The sequence below is a fragment of the Podarcis vaucheri genome, assembly GCF_965113315.1.
Source record: "Podarcis vaucheri genome assembly, chromosome: Z".
In the NCBI taxonomy this organism is placed as follows: domain Eukaryota; kingdom Metazoa; phylum Chordata; class Lepidosauria; order Squamata; family Lacertidae; genus Podarcis; species Podarcis vaucheri.
In genome coordinates this window covers 43,885,281-43,906,848 of record NC_138758.1, presented here as the reverse complement: position 1 = coordinate 43,906,848, position 21,568 = coordinate 43,885,281, and the positions used below count along the sequence as shown (strand labels likewise).

Below are 21,568 nucleotides of genomic sequence, written 5' to 3'. Positions count from 1 at the left end.
ACCCCCAACCTGCAGCCCACCAGATGTTTTGGACTACAACTCCCATGCTCCCTAGCTAACATGACCAGTGGTCAGGGATGATGGGAACTGTAGTCCAAAACATCTGGAGGGCTGAAGGTTGGGGATGCCTGCTTTAAGGGGTGGATAAATTCTTCAGTGTTTTCTCAGGGGTGGGGCTCCCTCTTTCTTTCTTTGTCCTTAAGCAGTTCTTTTGTGGCTGTCACCAGCAATGTAATGCTGGAGACACAAGGGGCGGCGGACAGCATTGCAATAAAATTCTTTCATGGGATTTCCCCTTGCCTTTTTCCTGACCACCATCATTTTACCGCTGCTGTGAAAAATACTTATCTGGAATTGCCTTGTTTTAGAAGCAGGGCAAAGTACTCCAAAATGGATTGCTTGCTGCTTTGATGAGGCCCTTAAGATGTCTGATCGTTACCCATTTAATTCAAAGATTCCTTTGATCGCCTGTGCCAGCTGTCAATATGTTGATGCTATGTGAGAGGAAAGAGAGAGATTTAGGTAATTATTTGTGGAGCCTTCTCTTGGGACTTCATCATCATTAGGAAGCTGGTAATCAGCTGTTCGGAAGCAGAGGCAACAGCAGTTTCGTGTTCGTCTTTGTGCCTGCTCCTGTGTCTTATCTCCCTGGCTTCCTTATGTAATGGGTCCAATCTGGTCATGGTTCTGCCATGGGTAGCAGTCTGTGGTGAGCCAGGAGCCAAAAGTTGTGGGGGAAATCCAGGAGGCAGGACCAAAGAGAGCATAAAAACACTATAAAGAGCCGTGCTGGATTTTGGGTCAGTGGCCCATCTACATCCTGTTCTCACAGTGGCCAACCAAATGCCTCTAGGAAGCTGGACAGGAGTGCACCCCAGTCTGCCCACCTGTGATAACCAGTAATTGGCATTCAGAGGCATACCTCATCTGACAGTGAAGGTAGAACATTGTAGACAGTATCTGTCAACAGCCCCATCCTCCAAAAGAGCAAGCCAGGAGTGAAAAACAAGCCAGAGAGTAGGAGGGATCATCAAGCTTGGTGCCAAGATCAGGCCCAATCTTGAGTCCCTTCCCATCCATCCTACCCAAGTCGTTACAGTTAAATTAAAAAAATCTGCCTGCTGCTTTCCCACAGGCCAGTTGGTTGGCCAGTGTGAGAAGTAGGTGGGCAATTGACCTCATACAGCAGCCAGGTTCTTCTTATGTTTTTCTGTTGTCATGAGGGATGGACAAATCCGTCGATTTTTATTTCTCTCCATTTCTCCTTTCCCCACTTCTTCACATTTCAACATTAGATTGCAATTTATTTATCTATTTTTTTAAAAGAAGTCCTCGTGAAAATCAGTCAGTGATTTTTTTAGTCAGTGCTTTTTTTCTGGGGGGACGTAGGGGTTTGCATACCCCTAAACATTTTGTGTTGCCCTGACGGACTGACAGACCGACATGCCAGCTGTCTCTACAGTAGCAGTGCTGACTGGAGCTCTGTCATTCTCCATGCCGGTGCCCCAGGAGGGGAGTCTGGGGCGGCTGCAGTGGAGGGGGGGCGCTGCTCTTCCTCCTCCACTTGCCAGGCTAGAGCCAGCCAGCGAGTGCTCGCCCCTCCTCGCTCAAGCTGAACCTGCCGTGGGCCTTCTTGTCCTCTCAGCGTTGCTGCCGCTGCCACTTTAGGTCCCTCGTCTGGGGATTGGGGGGGAGGAAGGGGGCGAGGGGGAGCAGCCAAAATGAGAGTACCCCTAAACATTTTAAAAGGGTGGGGGGAAGCACCTGATTTAGTAGTGATTCATCTAATATGCAAATATTTGCATGCAGTTTTGCCTAATATACATATATTTTCCTTAATAAAATGCATGGTATTATTTTTCACTAATGTGCATTTTTTCTTGCACACTTTGCCCTGGTTAATGCTTTTTTGTGTATTTCACTTGGCTGGAGAATTGCAAAATTTTGGGAACTGCCAATGTTGAAGGATGGCTGTGTTTCATATTGTTTTAGAAACACAAATTCGCATTTGAAATGCAGGCCGAATCATTTCTTTTCTCCCAACCCTACACCTCATCTGGTTTATTCCTCTTAAATAACCTTTTTGCTTATGTGATCCAGCCCTACTAATATGGTGGTTAATTACATATCACCGCCCCCCCCCAAAAAAAGAGGACACCAATTTCCACAAATTTTGCATATAATAGCCCAGTTTGTATAGATTGGTGCCATGTTTTCCCTTCCTGGGCAATGTTCTGGACCAGGTGATCTGGAGCTGGCAGTCTTGAATGACGTTGGTTTTTCTGAATCCTTTCCCATCAGGATTTAGACCCCATTTTGGCAGAGAAACTGCTTTGGTCACCAACCTGCAGCATCAACCATTGTATCTTCCTGGAGATAGTGTCTGGGTTGTGGGTTGGCAGCATTACATTGCAGTTGTTCAATTCCCACCTGATGTCAGGGTGCTGTCAGCGGCTGCTGGTTGCCCAGGAAAGTATAAAGACAAGGAAAAGCTTATAACAGTCCTTTTTTATTTCAAGCTTTACAGAGAGAGGCTATAGAACCCAGCCTCTTGGATAATGGCATTGTCCCGTGTGAAAACCTCCACCTTCATCTCTCCCACTTCCTCATTCATCACTTCTATGAGTGCTGCTATGTGCCCTCTGTCTTTGAGCTCTTTGCGCCAGGCAGCTGCTGCTCTGACTTTGCCTGCTACTCCTTTCCCATTAAAGTGGTACCTCCAGCTGCTGATGGGATCCGTTCCGGAGGTGCGGTCTGATCCTCAGGTTCTGCAACCTGAGGACCACTTCTGCACATGTGCTGACCGCTTCTGCACATGTGCAGACTGCTTCTGTGCATGCCTGCATGGCAAAACCCAGTGAAATACTTCCGAGTATTCCATGCGTGCATCCTGAAGTTTACGTAGCCAGAGGGCTATGTAAACAGAGGTACGACTGCATTTACCAGCTTTTCCCCTCATCTGCCTCTGAGCAAACCCCACAAACCCCTGTTGTAAATCTACACTGTCTTTCTCTTCCTCCTCCCTGGAAGGGTCAGGATGGGGAGGCTGTCTCCACCATTCCTCCTCTGCCCAGTCCCTGACACATGGAGAGCCAGCTCCAGAAAGCAGTGCTGGGAGGCTATTGCTGTGGAAACCTGCAATACTGGGGGTAGGGGCAGACCTTGAAACCAAACCTGATGGGATTTTCAGCACCTGGTGTTCACGGCTGCCTTATGGCTGCCTTACACCATTTTACAATCCAGAGAATCAGTCCTGCAAAATACGGTCGTAAAATTCATATTATCTGTTGGCCATGAACTGTTTCTATCAACTGAAGTGGTCTTTCAAAGGTGTGCATTAGCGGTTGCCAATAGCAATGCTGTTTTTATTTCATGCCTCAAAGCACTGGAAGTTCTCTCCTTCCCCTTCCTCCTCCCCTTCCCTCTCATGCATTCATCACTTTGGGCAACTGGGCCACAGATTGCAAAAATAAAGCCATGCTGAAGAGGCTCTTCCAGTGAAGAAATGCCTGTGGCAGTATTTTCTCAAGCTCTTTGAAACCCTTTTCTAAATGTGTTATGCCTTCTGTTTTCTCCAGCCCAGAGCTAGCCAACCAACCACGTGTTCCACCCCTGATCATTCAAATATCCTAATATGTACTTAGAATTCTAGAACTGTAGAGTTGGAAGGAACCCCAACGGTCATCTCATCCACTCCCCCCCTGCAGCAGTGCAGGAATCCTAGCTAAAGAATCCCTGGGAAATGGTCACCCAACCTCTGTTTAAAAACCACCAAAGAAGGAGAACTTACCACCTTCTGAGGTAGTCCATTCCACTGTCAAGCAGTTTAGTTGGACTCTTCTTTCTTGTACTTGAGTACATACAGCTTACAGCTGTAAGCTTGGAGTATATGAAATAGGTATAGTACAGGAACATAGGAAATTGTCTTATACCCTGTCAAAGCACTTGCTCATCTGGCCCAGCATTGTTTACACCATGGCTAGACAACATCGCACCCTTCAGATGTTGTTGGGCTACCCCTCTGCTTATCCCTGACCATTGACCATGCTTGCTGGGGGACAAAATCGAACCTTGATTGAGTTAATGCATTGGCATTGATGTTGATCAGATCAGCAGCTTAACCCATGGGAGCTGGAAGGTGCCACATTGGCTATCCCTGATGTACTCTGACTGACATTGGCTTGAATTTGCTCACATAAGAAGGAGTAATTGCCAGCAACTTAAATGACTTTTAAGAGGGGATTAGACAATTCAGGAAGGGCTACTAGCTAGAACAGCTCTGTTCTCCATCTACTGTTGTAGGCAGTATAACGGTTTGAATAACGGTTCAGAATCACTGGTGGGGATGGTGCTCTTACACTCAGGTCCTGCTCTCAGAGGCATCTGATTGGCCACTGTGAGAGTAGATGGGCCTTAGCTTTAATTGAGTTCTCTTGTGTTCTCAACTGGTTTCTGAAGGCTGTTTTTCGCCTTTCATGAATAACTGATGCCCACATAGCTTCATGGGACACTGTACATGCATACTCAAAAGTAAGTACAATTAAATTAAATAAAATAATTAAATTAAATTAAATTAAATTCCCATTAAATTAACACATACACCCCAAGAAAATGAATATAGCATTGTAGACTCAATCACCTCTTTGAGCTGCTTGGCAGGTTGATAAAAGCTCAAGAAGAATCTGCCGATGACCTTTAAAGTTGTGCATCAAGGAAAACATGACGGATGAGGTGAAATGAAGATAAAAAAGTATGGAGTATCTAATCTTTTCAAGTGGATTGTGGGACACTGTAAACAAATAAAAATCCCACCAAGCATCTAATCCTTAAAAGCAGAGTTATTTAAAGCAACAGATCGTTCCGCTCAAAAATCAAAGCATTAAATAAGATATATCACGGTACGTTTCCCCACTCTTCTTTTAATACTGGAGCCTGTGGCTAATATGGAGACATTTTTATAGCAAGAATGTTATTTATAAGCCAAGAATGAAATAAGAAATGATGAGTGAAGGAATGGGAATATGCACAGAATTTAGTAGAGCCTCAAAACAGAGGCTGGAAGCGAGCAATGTCATATTGGGGAAACTGGAGGAGAAGGAGGAAGAGGAAGAGAACTTAATAAATAGAATCACTAGCTAGTTGGGATGGGAAAATCTGTCATAGAATCGTAGAAATGTAAGGAAACCCAAGGGTCATCTAGTCCAACCCCCTGCTATGAAGGAATCTGACCTAAAGAATCCCTTACAGATGGTGTTCCAACCTTTGCTTTAAAATCTCCAAGGAAGGAGATTCCAGCATCTCTCGTGGGAGTCTCCTCCTCTTTCAAACAGGTCTTACTGTCAGAAGGTTCTTCCTGATATTTAGTCGGAATCTCTTTCTTGTAACTTGAATCCATTGATTTGGGTCCTACCCTCTTGAGCAGAAAGAAACAAGCTTTCTCCATCTTCCATGTGACAGCCCTTAAGATATTTGAAGATGGCTATCATATCTCCTCTCTGTCTCCTCTTCCTCAGACTAAACATACCCAATTCCCTCAACCATTCCTCGTAAGGCTTGGTTCCCAGATCCTTGATCATCTTGGTCACCATCCTCTGCACACATTCCAGCCTGTCAATATTCTTCTTAAATTTTGGTGCCCAGAACTGGACGCAGTATTCCAAGTGTGGTCTGACCAAGGCAGAATAGAGTGGGACTATTATTGTCTTTGATTGACACTAGACTTCTGTTGATACAGCCTAGAATAGCATCAGCTTTTTTTTTTGCTGCTGTATCGCACTATTGAGTCTTGTTAAGCTTGTGGTCTACTAAGACTCCTAAATCCTTTTCACATGTACTATTGGTGATCCGGGTGTCTCCCATCATATTTGTGTAGCTGGGTCTTCCTGCCTAAGTGTAGAACTAGACATTTGTCCCTACTGAAATTCATTGTGTTAACTTGGGCCCAGTTTTCCAATCTGTTAAGGTCATCTTGAATCCTGATTCTGTCTTCTGTGGCATTGGCTACCACTCCCAGTTTGGTGTCATCTGCAAATTTGATGAGCCATTAGTGAGCACTCTTTGGGTTTGTTCAGTCAACCAGTTGCAAATCTTCCTAACGGTTACCTGGTCCAGCCTATATTTAACTAACTTCTCCACAAGAATAACATGGGGGACTTTGTCAAAAGCATTACTGAATTCAAGATACACTATGTCCGCAGCATTCCCCTGATCCACCATGCTTGTAATTCCATCAAAAAAAGAAATGAGATCTATCTGGCATAACTTGTTTTTGAGAAACCCATGCTGAGTCTTAGTAATCACAGGATCCTTTTTTGAGTGCTCACAAACTGACTGTTTAATTATCTGTTTAAGGACTTTTCATAGTATCGGTGTCCAGAAGACTGGCCTCCAGCCTGGAGATTTGAATTCATTTAAACTAGCTAGGTGTCCCCCTGCCACCTCTTTTCCTATCTTGACCTGCAGCTCCCTCCTTATATCATTTATTAAGTTATCACCAGATTGGGCACTGCTTTTCTTTTGAATGAAGACAGAGGCAAAGTAGGTGTTGAGCAGTTCTGCTTTCTCTCTGTCACCCAATAGCATTTCTCTGTCTTCTCCATGCAGATAATATACTACTTGCTTGTTCGTCCTCTTTCTTCGAACATAGCTGAAGAAACCTTTTTTATTGTTTTGGCCCACCTGACCTTCTCCTTGCACCTGTTGGCTACTCATGTATACTCCTCCTTTCTTATTTCTCCTTTCTTCCATTAGTTATACATGGCCTTCCTAAATCCCAGCTCATCTGTAAGCTCCTTATGTAGCCACACTGATTTCTTTAGATGCCTCCTACTTTTCATTTTTGTTAGAATTGTCTGCATTTCAGCCTTCAATAAGAAACTCCATCCATCTTGGACTCCCTTCTACAGTATTTGAGTATTTCTGACCATGGGATCTCACCCAGTGGCTCCTTAGGCTTTTTGAAACCAGCCTTCTTAAAGTCCAGAGTGCAAATCCAATTACACTCAGCTTCTCATTTTTCCTATCTTAAATTCACATTTCTCCACATTTCCACACCAGTGGTAAATCATCTGTTTCACACTCAGAAGGTCCTAGGTTTGATTCCCAGCATCTCCAGGAAGGGCTGAGAGAGGCTTCCTGCTAGAAATCCTGGAGAAATGCTACCACTCAGTGCAGAGAATATTGAGCTATATGGACTAGCGATCTGCCTCAGTTTAAGGCAGCTGGCTATGTCTCTAGAGGACATAAAAGCTTTTGAACAGGTAATGGACCTAGTCATCCCAATAATTTTGTTGTAGGACCCCACTTCTATATAACATTGCTGGGAGGAGAGGAAAACAGAGGGATGGAGTTTAGCCTTTCTTGCTCTGGGCTTCTCCACACTTCCACTTGACTCATGCCTAGGAAGCATGAGTCCAAGAGGCTTTCTGCTTGTCTGAAGCTTTCTAGGGATGGATCTGAGTGGTTCTTCATTTGTTCTGCCATTTTCCCCAGGGGGAAAAAAAACACTGAATTGCCGCTGAATCAGAACAAAATCAATCTGCAGAAAAACTGTTTGACGTTTGTTTCAATTCAGCGATAAGTAGCAAGTTTTCCCAGGAGGAAAACAGAGGGTCAAGTGGAAGTATGGATGAGCCGTCTTTCTCTCTTTGCAAATCCAAACTTGGTTTGTTTTGAAATGGCAGCCTGACTCCTGTCCCCTGCAATGATAGACTGGCTCTTGCTCAGCTTTGGCAGATGATTTATGGTCCAATTGACTGAGGAAAAGAGTAGAGGAGGCTGAAAGGTTTGGGCTGTCACTCCTCTCCTTGAACAAAAGAAGCCTGTGACAAACAGCAAGAGGTCTTTTAGCTCAATGTGCTGCCTTCGATAGAGAAGCGGGAAGATTATCAAAGGGCATTTAGGAGCTGTTGTGATGTTAAGAGGGAAGCCAGAGTCGTTATGCCTGGGAGCCCTTGCAGAAATTTGCCTGCTGTCTGCTCATGGCCGTAGCCAGGATTTTGTTAGGGGACAGAACTTTTTGTTAGGGGGGCAGAACCAATGCGTATTTCTATTGTTTTACTTGATCTAGGAGGGCAGCTGCCCCCCTGGCTATGCCCATGTGTCTGCTCCATCTTCCATTCCTCTAAATTCAGAACCAAGAAATAAAAAAAAATGAAGCCAAGCATTGTGATCTGAATGAATAATGAGAATTAAATCCAATCCCTCCTCTTTCTTGTCCAGTATGTTACTCTGCCAAGAGCCAGGCCTCTCAAAGAACATTTGCATCTTCGTTTTTCCTCTCTGTATGTATCACAAGGGAATAAATAAAACATGACACAAAGAAAATGGAGATAGATTCTTTGGGCCGTGCCCCCCTTTCCTTTTTCATAATAATGTTAAAAGTTTGGAGCATTCAGTGATGAAACAAGGAGATTCAAGAGATGCAAAGAAGAAGAGCTGAATGTGATAGAGAATGAACTTTGAGAACTCCCTTCCACAATATACTGTGGTGGCCAGCAGACCTGGCATCAGCACTCAGCCAAGCTGGGCACTGTCAGGGTCCCCCAGGAGCTTGTAAGAGCTCCTCAGAAGTTCCAGAGCACTGCCACTTTTGAGTAGGAGGTGTCAGGAGCAAGCCAGCACTAAATCGCACTGAGTAAGTGAAGTTTACTCTTCATTAGAAGAAACAAGGTCTGCTCAGGAGTGCAAGGTGTAATAAGCATAGCAACTCTTCTTGGTAGGTCTTGCCCCTGTGAAGCAGTTGTGGAGACTGAAACTCCCTGCCTTCCTAGACTAAGTCTCCTCCTCCCCCGGATCATTCCTAAGCAATCTGAGACTATGCCGGTGTGCCTCTCTTTTCTCCTTCTGCTTCATACATCTCATGGTCCTCAGAGACCAGTGGGGAGGGAAGTTTGTCACACCAGGAGGGGGAGACCCTCTGGCTTCTTCACCAGCCTGACTTATCTCTGTCTTTTGGCCTCCTTCCTCTCCAGCTCCTGCCTCTGCTTCCAGTTTGGGACTTCTCTCTGTCACAGATTCTCCCTGCTTACTAAACCCCATCACCTCTTCAGCTAACCACTCGTCCTCATTCCACCACCAATCCTCGGGCTCTAAGCCTTCTTCCCTTGGGGGCTCCCCAGCTGGTGTCTCCCACCATTCCTCTGTGTCCAGCCAGTTCGTGATAGGAGCAAAGCTCAGCTCCCAACTACAGTGGCTGCCCTAGTATAGTCTGGATAGAAGTATGGGTCAATGGCATCTATGAGTTGAGTCACTGCATTTTAAGTAACTTAAGATGTTGGTTGGCCGTCATAGACAGGAGTCACAGGTAGCTCTCATTCAAAAGTTCTGTCTGTAGACACAACTCACAGGTTTAAACTACAGGTTAAGTGGAGTGCTGTGATTCTTTTCTATTTTGGTTTTCCCAAATCAACCTGGAACACATTGTTATCAGAGCAAAATTAGAGACTGGATGATGAGAAGGGTGGTTTAAACTCTCCCCCCTTGCCATCTTGCAGCTCAAAAGCACCCTCTCCAAATTTCTGTTTCACCAACCAGAGGCAGGTGGTAGTGAAAAAATCAGGCCACGGTAGTGAAAAAAGCAGACCATGAGCTGCAAAAGGTGGTGAAAGAGTTAAGCAGGCTTCCTCCCTCCCACTCACTCACCCTAATTTTTCCTCAAACTCAGCCTGTTCAAGGTTTCTATGGTTAAAAAAAAAAAGAAAAAAAAGTGGAACAATCAGAGAAATCCACTTAATGTGCAGTTTGAGTTGGAGGTCAAATTGCATCGAGAGGCAATAGCAATGCACAAGGCCCCCGAATGTAGGCTGGAGGCGGGAGAAAGCAGTGGGCTGTTACTGCAAGCCGCTGGAGAGCCACAAATTGTGCCAGCAGCTTTATTGAGACAGTGACTGTGCTGTTCTGGACTTCCACTGGAGTCTAATCAAAGCCCAACCTGCCTCTCTGATTTGGCTGTGTGAACTCACTGCAGTCTGAAAACCTTGTTTCCATTTGAGAGGGAGCGAGAAGAATTCTCCAAAGGACCACCAGAGAATTATATTTGAGCTTTCACATTATGTCAAAGCCACTTCTGGAAATCTAGCAGAATATACTGGAAGCGTCAGTGGTGTACAGTGAATTTTTTTGTAGATTAGTAAGGGCCAGAGGCGCCAGCTTGCAAGGTCAATTGGAGGAGTGATGTGAATGTGATGTTGCAATGTCCAGATGTTGTACGCATGAGCACCGCACCTCCTTCCCTAAGTCGGGTAGAAGCTTCCTGGGCTTTGAGAAGGAGGTGCCAAGGGAACATTTAGGGGACTAGCCTAGTCCCCTAGTTCACTCACTGCACACCAATGCCTGTTTACAGTTCGTCCCTGTAGTTTTCATAGCAAGATCATGGGAGAACAGAAGCAGGGATTTGTGGAAAGGATGGGGGAGTAGTGATGCTGCCCAGTGATGTTAGTTCCTGTGTCGTGCTGTGTCAACTGGTGTGAATGAAATTTAGTGTGATAAGCCAGTTTATTGATCATAAAGCCACAGTTCCATAATGCAGTGGTTTTCAACCAGTGTGCCGTGGCACCCTGGGGTGCCTTGAATAATAGTCAGGGGTGCCATGGGAAACTCTGGCCTCTGATACACTTTTTTTCCCTTCCCTCCCCTGATGTCCTCTGATGTCTCTGCTTCCAAAAGGCTTGAACAGTTGTTTGTTGCAGCTACGAGCCCTGCAGGTGAATGGTGCCTCTGGGACTGGCCAGGCAGTGCTTCCCAGGCTCCTGTGGGGCAGTGTAAGAAGGCACCTCTCTTTGGGGCAGGAGGGGCAGCTCAGAGCAGCTGTCTGAAGGACTCCCAAGGAGAGGGGAGAGGAGAGGAGGCTGAGGGAGCACTCCACAAGGGAGGGTGTTCCAAAAAAGGGTGAGAGGCTGCCAGCTCTGCAGGCAAGGAGTGACATAACAGGGCTCTTGAGCCCCACAGGGGTGCCACAAGAACAATGTAGTTGGTCGAGCGAGTGTTAGGAAATGGGATAGATATACTAGCATTGCAGTAGTGAAAACTAATGCAATATTCCCCAAGTCTGAATGTGCCTTCAACTTCTCCCCACCTGCCTGCCTTCTTACAAGCACCACAAGCCCTTCTGCCTGGTGATAACAAAATACAATGATTAGTGGGGGTTGGTCCACTAGGGCAAATAAGACACAGCCTCATGAGCTTCAGCCTGGTCTCAGCTAAGACACACTACCTGCTTTCTCACTTAGTGGATGTCCCTGCTTATCAGCTTCCTCCTTCTCCTTATGGCTCATCCACTTCTGCTTGCCCCACTGCTTTCACCCAGGAAAACCCACAGGACAAACAGCTATCAGGTTTTCTGTGACAGCAGTAAAGTGAGTGTTTTCCTGGTGTAAGTGGCAGGGCAAAGGCAAAATCTCTTGGAACCATGCCTAGAAAGCATGAGACATGTGGAAAACCAGACAGAACAAAGCTTGGACAAGCCCCAAGTCTCACTGTTGCCCTTTGTAGAACTCAGGAGGGAGAAGGATGGGGACAAAGTTAGAATTAACTGACTCCATCTCTCATTGGTTCTGGATCTGCCTGTCACTGACTCTGGTTCCACCTACTGTGGATCTCCATGCTTTCCACCTTCTGGTCCCCATGAACAGCAGCCATCGCTGACTACCAGGAGATTAAGCTTCTCAGGACTACCCTCCAAGTGGATATCACAGTCCGAAGCTCTTCTCCTTGCAGGCAAAATAAATAAATAAGCACTAACCATCTCTGTGGCCAGGAGAGGCAGCTTGGACCACAGAAGGCCTCATAGCCTCCAAGTGGCATCTCTCCGACTGCTGCAGAAGCACCACAGCCTTGGCAATGGAAGCATTAAGCCATTTTAATTTGGGAAGAGCTACAGAGGAATGTTGAGGCTGGTAGTCCAAGCCAGGCAGGAGGACTATCAATCCTGGCAAAGAGAACTTGTTTTCGCTTGAGGCGCAGATTGCAAGACATAAGGAGGCAGTGAAGGAGGTTTCAAAGAGAGCTACTGAAAGCCTCCAACAGATTTAAGAACGCAGGAAATGGCCTTATACTGAGTGAAAACCATTGGTCCATCTAGCTCATTACTGTCTACACTGGCTGGCAGAGTTTTAGGCAGAAGTTTCCCCCAGCCTTATCTAGAAATGGGGATTGGACCTGGAACCTTCTGCATGCAAAGCAGATGCCTGACCAATAATACTGACTCAGACCATTGGTCTATCTAGCTCAGTATTGTCTACACCAACTGGCAGTGTCACTCCAGGATTTCAGGCAGGAGTCTCTCCCACCTGGAGACCTTCCACATTGGCTCTCTTTCCAATTTCTTTTTTTTTTCCTAACTGGCTACAGAGCTGGTTTTCAAAGTAATTTTGTCACGCTCCAGACGAGTGGCAGGGAACATCTGCATTAGAATACATTGTTTGCAGGGTAGATTTTTCACTCATCATCATCATCATCATCACCATCATCATCATCATTTATTATTTATACCCCTCCCATCTGGCTAGGTTTCCCCAGCCACTCTGGGCAGCTTCCAACAAAGTATTAAAATACAGTAGTCTGTTAAACATTAAAACCTTCCCTAAACAGGGCTGCCTTTAGATGTCTTCTAAAAGTAGTTGTTCTTCTCTTTGACATCTGATGGGAGGGCATTCCACAGGGCAGGCGCCATTACCAAGAAGGCCCTCTGCCTGGTTCCCTGTAATCTCACTTCTCACAGTGAGGGAACCGCCAGAAGGCCCTCGGCATTGGATCTCAGTGTCCGGGCTGAACGATGGGGGTAGAGACACTCCTTCAGGTATACTGGACCGAGGCCGTTTAGGGCTTTAAAGGTCAGCACCAACACTTTGAATTGTGCTTGGAAATGTACTGGGAGCCAGTGTAGATCTTTCAAGACCATTGTTATGTGGTCTCAGCTGCCACTCCCAGTCACCAGTCTAGCTGTCGCATTCTGGATTAGTTGTAGTTTCTCTGGAAGACAGACATGGCTGGAAGCTTGCATTGTATTCTTTAACAGCCATCATTACCAGTGATAGAGAATTTGAAACTCACAACCCTTTCGTGACTTTTTCTTCTTAGTAAGGTGAGTATTAATTAAAAACCATTGCTTATTCCAACACACCTTGGCCCATTTACAAACGTATCTTAATTTCATAACAATGCAAGAAGAGCCTTATTGGATTGGAAGCAGGGTCCATCAAGTCTAACTCATCATTTTATCATCCTGTTTCTGACAGTGTTCAGCCAGATGTTTCCAGGAAGTTTATAAACAGGACATGAAGGCAAGAGTCCTACCCCAGTTTGTTTCCAGCACCCCGCAAGATAGATAAATAACATGCAGGCATCCTTGACAGGCCATTCCTTTGTGAATCCTCACCGTTGTTTGCCCATTGACAGCATTGAGATCATACACCCAGTTAGTCTTTAGCTACAACCTGGTGATTATCAGTGTGATGTAATACAGAGCCAGATTCATTCATTGGTAGCACAGGTGTTCTGAATCCCTGCTGAAATATAAGAAGCCTCATCTATATTGACATTTTGCTAGCATTTGAAAATGCACCTGTTTACACAGAAATTCCTTTCATGTCTCTACCCAAATTTCTTGTCAACTGCTGTGTTAAGAACTGTTTAATGGAGGGGGGTGTTGCAAATTTTAATGATTATATTTATATTTTCATGTTTGTATAGCTGGTTTTTATGCTTTGTGAACTACTTAGAAGCCTATTTCGGCATTAAGAAGTATATGCATTACTTAAATTATCATTACTTCCCATGCACACCTTTTAACATCACCCAAGTCAGCTCCCATCTATAGTCTTAGCAGCAGCCTTAGAACTGCTTCCTACAACCCAACTGCTCACTGCTAAACTGCTTTGCAGGCCTGATTAGTGCCCTGGAGGTGTGGGCGATCTCCCACCCCAAGGGTGATGGGCAGTCTGCCACATTTTTTGTGGGTTTGAGAAGCTCTCTGGCATGGCACACAGCAATGCTACTATAACAAAGGCATCAGCATGATTAAATTACCACAGGATTGGATTACTGCACCATGCTGTATATGGTGTTTTCATTGTACTTGATCCAGAAGCTGCAGTTAGTGCAGAATTGCTAACAGGGGTGAGACCCTATAAGCTTATAACACCTTTGCTCAGATACCTGCACTGGTTGCCATTCGTTGGATGCAATCCCATTTTATGCACTCATCATCTCTTTTTTTCTACACTCTTCAAAGGTTGGGGACCAGATTCTGGAGGTGAATGGCCACAGCTTCCTCAGCATCCCCCATGATGAGGCAGTAAAGCTGCTCAAGTCTTCACGGCACCTCATAATGACTGTCAAAGACATTGGAAGACTGCCTCATGCTCGGACCACCGTAGACGAGACCAAGTGGATCACCAGTTCCCAAATTGGTGAGACGGCAGTCAACTTGGCAGGGTTTGTATCTTTTTACCAAGGCTTTCCCATTCTTCTGTGGTTGCTAAGACTGTCTCTTAATTTCCACATTCATAAAGGTCTTGGCAGAGAGAGATGGCTGAAGACATTTTGATGCCTGAGGCAAGGAACAAGCTGCCCACCCACTCCACCCAACCCCAATTACAAATAAAGAAGCTGATTGAAATGGCACTTTAAACTTATTCCAAACTATTAACTGAGATATTTTATGTGAAGCAGTTCGTGAATGATATCAAATAAATAAATAACTGTATAGTATTCAACAGCTTCATGGAGGATAAGCTATCCAAGTCTACTAGCCACTACGACTATGTTCTATATCCACCATCAGAAGTCACATTCCTCTGTATTCCATCACAGATGAAGGAAGTGCTCTTGTCCTGCTAGTAGGCTTCCCATTGGGGCACCTGGTTGGCCTCTGTAAGAACTGGGTGCTGGGCTACGTAGGCCATTTGACTTATCCAGCAGCCAGACTCTTCTTATGTTCTACCTCTGCTGATGGAAGAAGTATGCCTATGGCAATCACAACTGGGAAAAGTGCTGTTGCACTCAGTTCCTGCTTTTGGGATTCTCATAGCAGGGCCATCCCACCCATGAGGCAACCGCCACATGTGGCAGGGTCCACAGGGGAAGCAGATCCTGATGTAGATCTTTATTTCCTCCTTGTTCATGATGTAGGACTTTACTCACCCCTTCTTCCATTGAGGTGGTAGCACCATTTTGTGGTTTGTCTCAGGAACCAAAATGTCTTCAGTTGGCCCTGTCCTATACTGTAGGTTGGTCACTGGGAGAACTTGATGCTGAGCTATGATGCCCTTTGGCCTGATCCAGAGGGGCTCTAATTATGTTCTTTAGACAGTCTTCTTCTGAGGGCAGCACACCAAGTGTGCTTGAGAGGTGACAAGACTGAGAGAAGGACCCAGTGCTATTTTTTTAGATAAAGAGGTGGTGGAACTCACCACAAATGATTCCCTTGTTCTCTTATAATGGCAATGGTGCCCATCTGAGAGGTGCCAAAACTGAGTTCCTGTGAGTTCTAGCTGGGGGGGGGGAGTGCCCTGGAAGGGCCTCCCCTGAAGATCTCAAAACCCATCACAGGAACGTTCTGCCTAATTGTAGGTGGGTGGCCCTGTGGCAGGCTCTTTAATGGGGCAAAAGGCCCTGTTCTCTCAAATCTTGATGCTCAGGTGTTAGGATGTAAGTTTCTAGGTTCATGTGCATGTTGTGGTAGTTGTTTTAGAAAGATCAAGCCTTCAGTGATGACCTCCAAATGCAAATACATTGGTACCTCAGTTTACTAACTTAATCTGTTCTGGAAGTCCGTTCTTAAACTGAGGCGCACTTTCCCTAATGAGGCCTCCCTCTGCCTGTGCCCTTCCACAATTGGCCTCCATTCTTAGACTGAGGTAAAGTTCGCAAACCGGGACACTACTTCCAGTTTTGTGGAGTTCATAAACCAAATAGTTCGTAAACAGGGCTGTTCTTAAACTGTACAGTGGTACCTCGGGTTACAGACGCTTCAGGTTACAGAGTCCGCTAATCCAGAAATAGTACCTTGGGTTAAGAACTTTGCTTCAGGATGAGAACAGAAGTCGTGTGGCGGCGGTGCAGCGGCAGCGGGAGGCCCCATTAGCTAAAGTGGTGCTTCAGGTTAAGAACAGTTTCAGGTTAAGAATGGACCTCCAGAATGAATTAAGTTCTTAACCCAAGGTACCACTATACTACAAATGTTTAAAATCCAGATTCTGGGAACATTGCCAAATTTGTGCAGAATTTCATTTCAGCTGGATCAAAGGAGTGGGGGAAATCACACACAGCTTTTCAGAAAAGCTTTCCAGAGCTATCTGAATAGGGACAAATGTTTTTGCCCTATTTGTGTGTTGAAGTAACTGAGATACACTCCCTGACTTGCCACATTTTGAGGGAGGTTTCATTACTCCTTGTAGTGCATGAAGAAATATACTATTAACTCATTGCTTCAGCAATGTGGGGATACATCCACTTTCACAAACCATGTGGGCAATGCTGCTTTGTTTGCCTCAGTAATGTCATGAAATGCTGTTAGCTACACAGCATCAGAACAGCATCTCATTCATCATATGATCCCTAATTGGCTGGGATCACACAGCAAGAGAGGAAAATTGTTTTGGATAAATGAATGGTGTTGTCCCATAGCATTGTATCTAATGCTAGTCTTAGGCCTCATCTGCACTATATATATTTAAAGCAACATTGATGGTTGGATGGCACCTTGTACGCCTCCTTCTGGCAACTACTGCGGCCCAGCTGGTGCAAAATGTATTGCTCTGCTTTCTTTTGGACCATTATCAGCGAGACTGAGAAGGTGGTCTTGTCCTCTGGGCAGCCCAGGACCTCCAGGCACACTGCCCAGACATGTGCCTCTGTGAGGTCACTTCAGTGCTGCTAACACAGCAAAAACAACACAGGAGGCAGCAGTTATGAGTTTCTGGTCTCTGCAGCCACAGCAGGTGTGGTGGTTCTCCAGCTGTTTGACTCCACTTCCAAAGGCACAATTCATTGTGTCTCAAGACAGATAGATGCCAACACACTACTTTAAAATGTCATGGCTTCCCCCAAATATCCTGGGAACTGCTAAGGTTTAACAGTCTATCCCTCTTTCCAGAGAATTTTGTGAATTAAAGCTTTGAGAGGTGAACAGAGAGTCTTCTAACAGCTCTTAGCACCCTTAAAATACAGGTCCCAGAATTCTTTAGGGAAAGTCATGACTGTTGTATCATACTGTTTTAAAGTTAGGGTGCCGATGTGGCCGTACTCAAAATTGGCCTACATGCCCTCCAACATTTCTCCAATGAAAATAAAAAAATAAGGATGTCCTATTCCATCATCATCATCATCATCATCATTAATCTCCTGTCCATCTGCGTTCCCCCAGCCACTCTGGGAGACTTCCAACATATATATAAACATAATAAAACATTAAACATTAAAAAACTCCCCTATACAGGACTGCCTTCAGGCGGTTTCTAAAGGTTGTATAGTTGCATATCTCCTTGACTCGGGGGTCGCATAATTCCATGTCCTTTAACACTTATCTGAAGGAAATAGATATCCTAAAGAAAAGTGGAACATTCCAGGGTGGCTTCTGTACATCCGGGACTTTTCCTGCAAAATAGGGACACTCAGAAGGTCAAAAATAATGGGCCTGACTGACTTACAGTTATTAATTTCAGTGGACCTGCTATGTGTAGAATGAGTAAAAATGAACTGCCACCCTAATTTGTGGCACAAATTTTGCCACAGCTAAAAGGGAAATAATAACCAAACAAAGACTCACCGTTCTTTTCACTTTCAATTTCTTTTTTTGAGGCTTAGTAGCCAAGATCTCTTTTTACCTAGATTTTGTACTCCCAGTTGGTACTCCCATTAGTTGGTGCTAATGATGACTGTTTTTACTCTAGGGTCTCTGGAGATCACACAGCAGAGGGGATAGCAAAGGTAAGAGACATCCAGGCTCAGAAAGCAGGTCAAAGGATTGCTTTTGAAGTGTTGTTTGGACTTTGCAGAAGTTTGAAGCAACTCATGCAAGCTGCCCAAAGCAAAATCTGTTCCCACTAGCGTAGGGATGGGTAACTGGACTTGTACACCGTCCATGGGTCACTTTTGGCAGGTGAGCAGGGCCACCAACCTGACAACCCCATGGTATCATTTGATGATTCTTCCTTTGCAGACCAGGCTTCAATTGAGGTTGAGGCTCCAAAAATTCCTGTTGAAAGCAGGACTTGCTAAATGTAAACAACATTGAATACAAGCCTCATTGCCAAGGAATGATGAGGAGCAGTAATTATTCCTTGGTAGCCATGGTTGTCCTGGACAGGCTTCACCTGTCACACATCTGATGTTGCATGGTGTCAAGTGAGTGAAAGGTGTGTGTGCCCATGGGTGAAACTGGCCAACCTAATTCCCAACCCCTGTGAAAGAGATAAAATCAAATCAGATGGTAGGGGGAAGCTAATAACCATCAGGGTCACAACAGACATGAAGGAGGAACTTAACCTTTTCAACCTCTGTTAAGGTCCTGCATAAAAAACCCCTTTTTAAAGTTCCTATTTGCAAAAGGAGATGTGTGGCATCATTCTCACAGATTTAATCTTCCCTTTTTCTTTTGAGATGGGAGCCAGGAAGGAGAGTTAGAAATAAGAAACAGGCAAAAGCATGTAGTGCAGAGGGAGGGAGAGAATGGCCAGGAGCATTGGACAGGGCAGAATCCCATCTGCAGTATTGGTTTATTGCCGACATTTTATAGACTTGGGACTTCAGTCTAACTGAAGTCATGGCTGTTGTTTTTTTTGCAGGACCTTGCAGATTGAGAATTAGTTATTAGTTACTCTCAAGCATGAGAGGCAGCAATCAAGTGCATCCATGCCTCCATTTTGTATAAACGATGGGGACTGTTCACATGAACACCATGAATTGCACACACATGGCTGCTTTAAACACACACAAACCATCATGAACACAAAAACATGACAACTGAGTCAACAGCTTCTGCCCGGTGGTGCCAGATCACACCCAGCTCCTAACCCAGACTTCCATGCAGGGTGCCCTGTCACCACCTTTGCAGAGGACAATCCTCTATTTGATTGTCTGAAGGACTGTCCTGGTCCAAGTCCAGACCCATATACAGAAAGAACAGAAGGGACCTGGTGGTCTCCCATCCAGAGTGAACACGCTGATAGCAGCCCCACAGATTACCTGAAGGGAATGTGTGGAGAGTCTCCAGGGGCAGATAGTGAGACCTAGAAGGACACATTTGGCCCCTGGGCCTGAGGTTGCCCACCCCTGCTTTAGGTTGTGACTTTCATATGGACACCCTTAGAATGACTGTAGGTAAGAAAGCTATCATCTGGAGTCCAGCTGGGGGCAGGCTGATTTGTAAGGCAGTGCAGTGCTCCCTCTAATGGATCAACCTCCACTGTTGTCTCTTCTTCCAAATGCTCTGCTTTCTATTTACAGAGAGGGTGGCATCTCCACGGGGAAGAATTCCAATATGCAGTCTCCATCTGTAACTCAAAATAGAGCATTCCAGGAAGTGATTTACCACATGGTTCTACTGGCTGTGTAAACTGGCCTTCTGGGAACTGAGATGTGTGCCTGTGCACTTATCACAAAAGAAGCCTGGTCCTTGGGCTTTCTTCTGTCATTGCTGTAGGCAGCAAAAAGTAAATCAGTGCTTATCATTGTCCTTCTGCAGAGCTTTCGAACCTGCGTCATCAGGGGCCGGTCCAATTCCCTGGAGCTGCATCATGCCCCAAACAATTGTGTGAGATTCCAATTGCGCCAGTGGTGTCAGTTGCAGCAGGGCATTCCTCATTTCTTAAAAATGGAAATGAGCTGCTAAGTTCTGCAGGTGGCTTTTGCTGATAAAAAGATTTACAAGGGTCTCTCTTAAGTGTGTTGACTGTCACCGCAGCTTGCCAGAGCGGACTCTGTTGCTGCCTCCAGGGCGGAAGTTATTGCAAACAGTTTGCGTGCCGCCATGTGTTAGGAGAAAATATCTGTTCATGAAAACACTTGTCATGTTTGGAATCGCTCTGAAGAATTTGGCTGTAATGTTCAACTTGCTCATGTGGGAGTAAGGCCCATTCAACTCAATAGGTCTTACTTCGGAGTTATAGGGAGGGGAACGAAATTAGATTTTTCTTGCAGCTGAATGAGAAACTACCTAATTTACACTTCACAGATTAATATGTGAAGAGATAATACAAGTATCTTTTGTAATTTGTACTTCTCCAGGTTTTATGATGCGGTTCTTCAACCAATGTATACAAAAAGCCACGTGTTATGGGGAAATATGCCTTAAAATACATGGTATTTTTGAAAATAACATACACATATATTAGAGGAAATTACTCACAAAATGTGTTTAGTCAAACTGGCATGCAACAATGTGTTCATGATGAGAAATTTGTTAAAGAATTTTTAAAATGTTAAAGAAGTTTTCACGAGTTTTTTTTTTAATATATAATTACAACATGCTGAAGCAATGTAGGGAACTGAATATAAAGTTGGAAAAATGACATGCAGAAATTGAAATTCCCCACTTCATCCATTTCAGGCCTAACCCTGCTAAAGGTGATCTGGACACGACTTTCCAAGAGACTGATTGCAACATGTTGTGCCTTTTTGAGAAGTAATTCAGATATTCAGGGGGAAAGCTTGGCATAGCTCTAGTGGTATATAATAAATAATCAGGACAGTTAAAAGAAAGTACTTCTTCATGCAGCACATAATTAAACTTTGGAACTCTCTCCCACAAGATGGCCACAAACTTCAATGACTTAAAAAGGAGGATTAGGAAAATTCTCTCAATTTTCCACTTCCCTTCTTCACAACAGTCAGGTTATATTTCATGTCCACATATCATGTTTGGGCCACACTAAGCTTTTTTATGGGGGGGCTTGCCCTTTAGGGTCCTCCGTAAACTGACTGATGCCTTTCTTGTGCATGGATCCAATAACTGATGAGGAGTTCGCTATTAGTACTTTGTACTGTTCTCTGATCCTCCATTGATCTTTCCAATTTTGGTCACTAGATTCTGACCTCCCTTAAAGCAACAGCACTGTTGTGTGCTACCCCAATCTCTAAGCACTGTGAGATTCCAGGGTTCCAAGTGCTTACCCAGGGTTTGGTTTCCTCAGAATGAGGGACAGCAGACTGTGGCATCTTTATGATATATGGTTTATTTACACATATATACAATCTGAGCTTGTGATGCTTACAGCATTAACACCCAAAGAAGGTCTTGCTACTCCCATAACCACATATTTGGATTCCAGCAGAAATCAGGCATGGCTCTGACTCCCTGGCTTCCCATCCTGCAACTTTTTTCTAATTTCTAGCTTACGCACCTCAGCTCTGACCTTTGTCTTCCTAACTACCAGTGAGATGAAGGAGGGAGCTCCACCCATTTGCAGTCTAGCACAGAGCCACTTCCTTTGTTACCTTAAGGGTCCATTCTTAGAGGACCATTACCAAGAAACTTATCTGGCTCTCCAGCAATTTAAATCCTTGCTGCATCCAGGAAACTGAAGGGACTCTGGCATACAGCCTGACACATACACCAAACTCACAACGG

General features: G+C 44.9%; 1 protein-coding gene across 4 annotated transcripts in view; it reads left to right on the top strand.

Annotated features, from left to right (window-relative positions):
* WHRN (whirlin) overlaps positions 1–21,568 on the top strand; it is a 121,416-nt gene that overhangs the window by 66,118 nt on the left and 33,730 nt on the right. For all 4 annotated transcript variants that reach the window (XM_082208859.1, XM_082208858.1, XM_082208857.1 and 1 more), the window contains 2 exons: positions 14,231–14,433; positions 17,892–17,928. In XM_082208859.1, the coding sequence (XP_082064985.1) occupies positions 14,231–14,433; positions 17,892–17,928 (240 nt within the window). The remainder of the gene's footprint in view (positions 1–14,230; positions 14,434–17,891; positions 17,929–21,568) is intronic.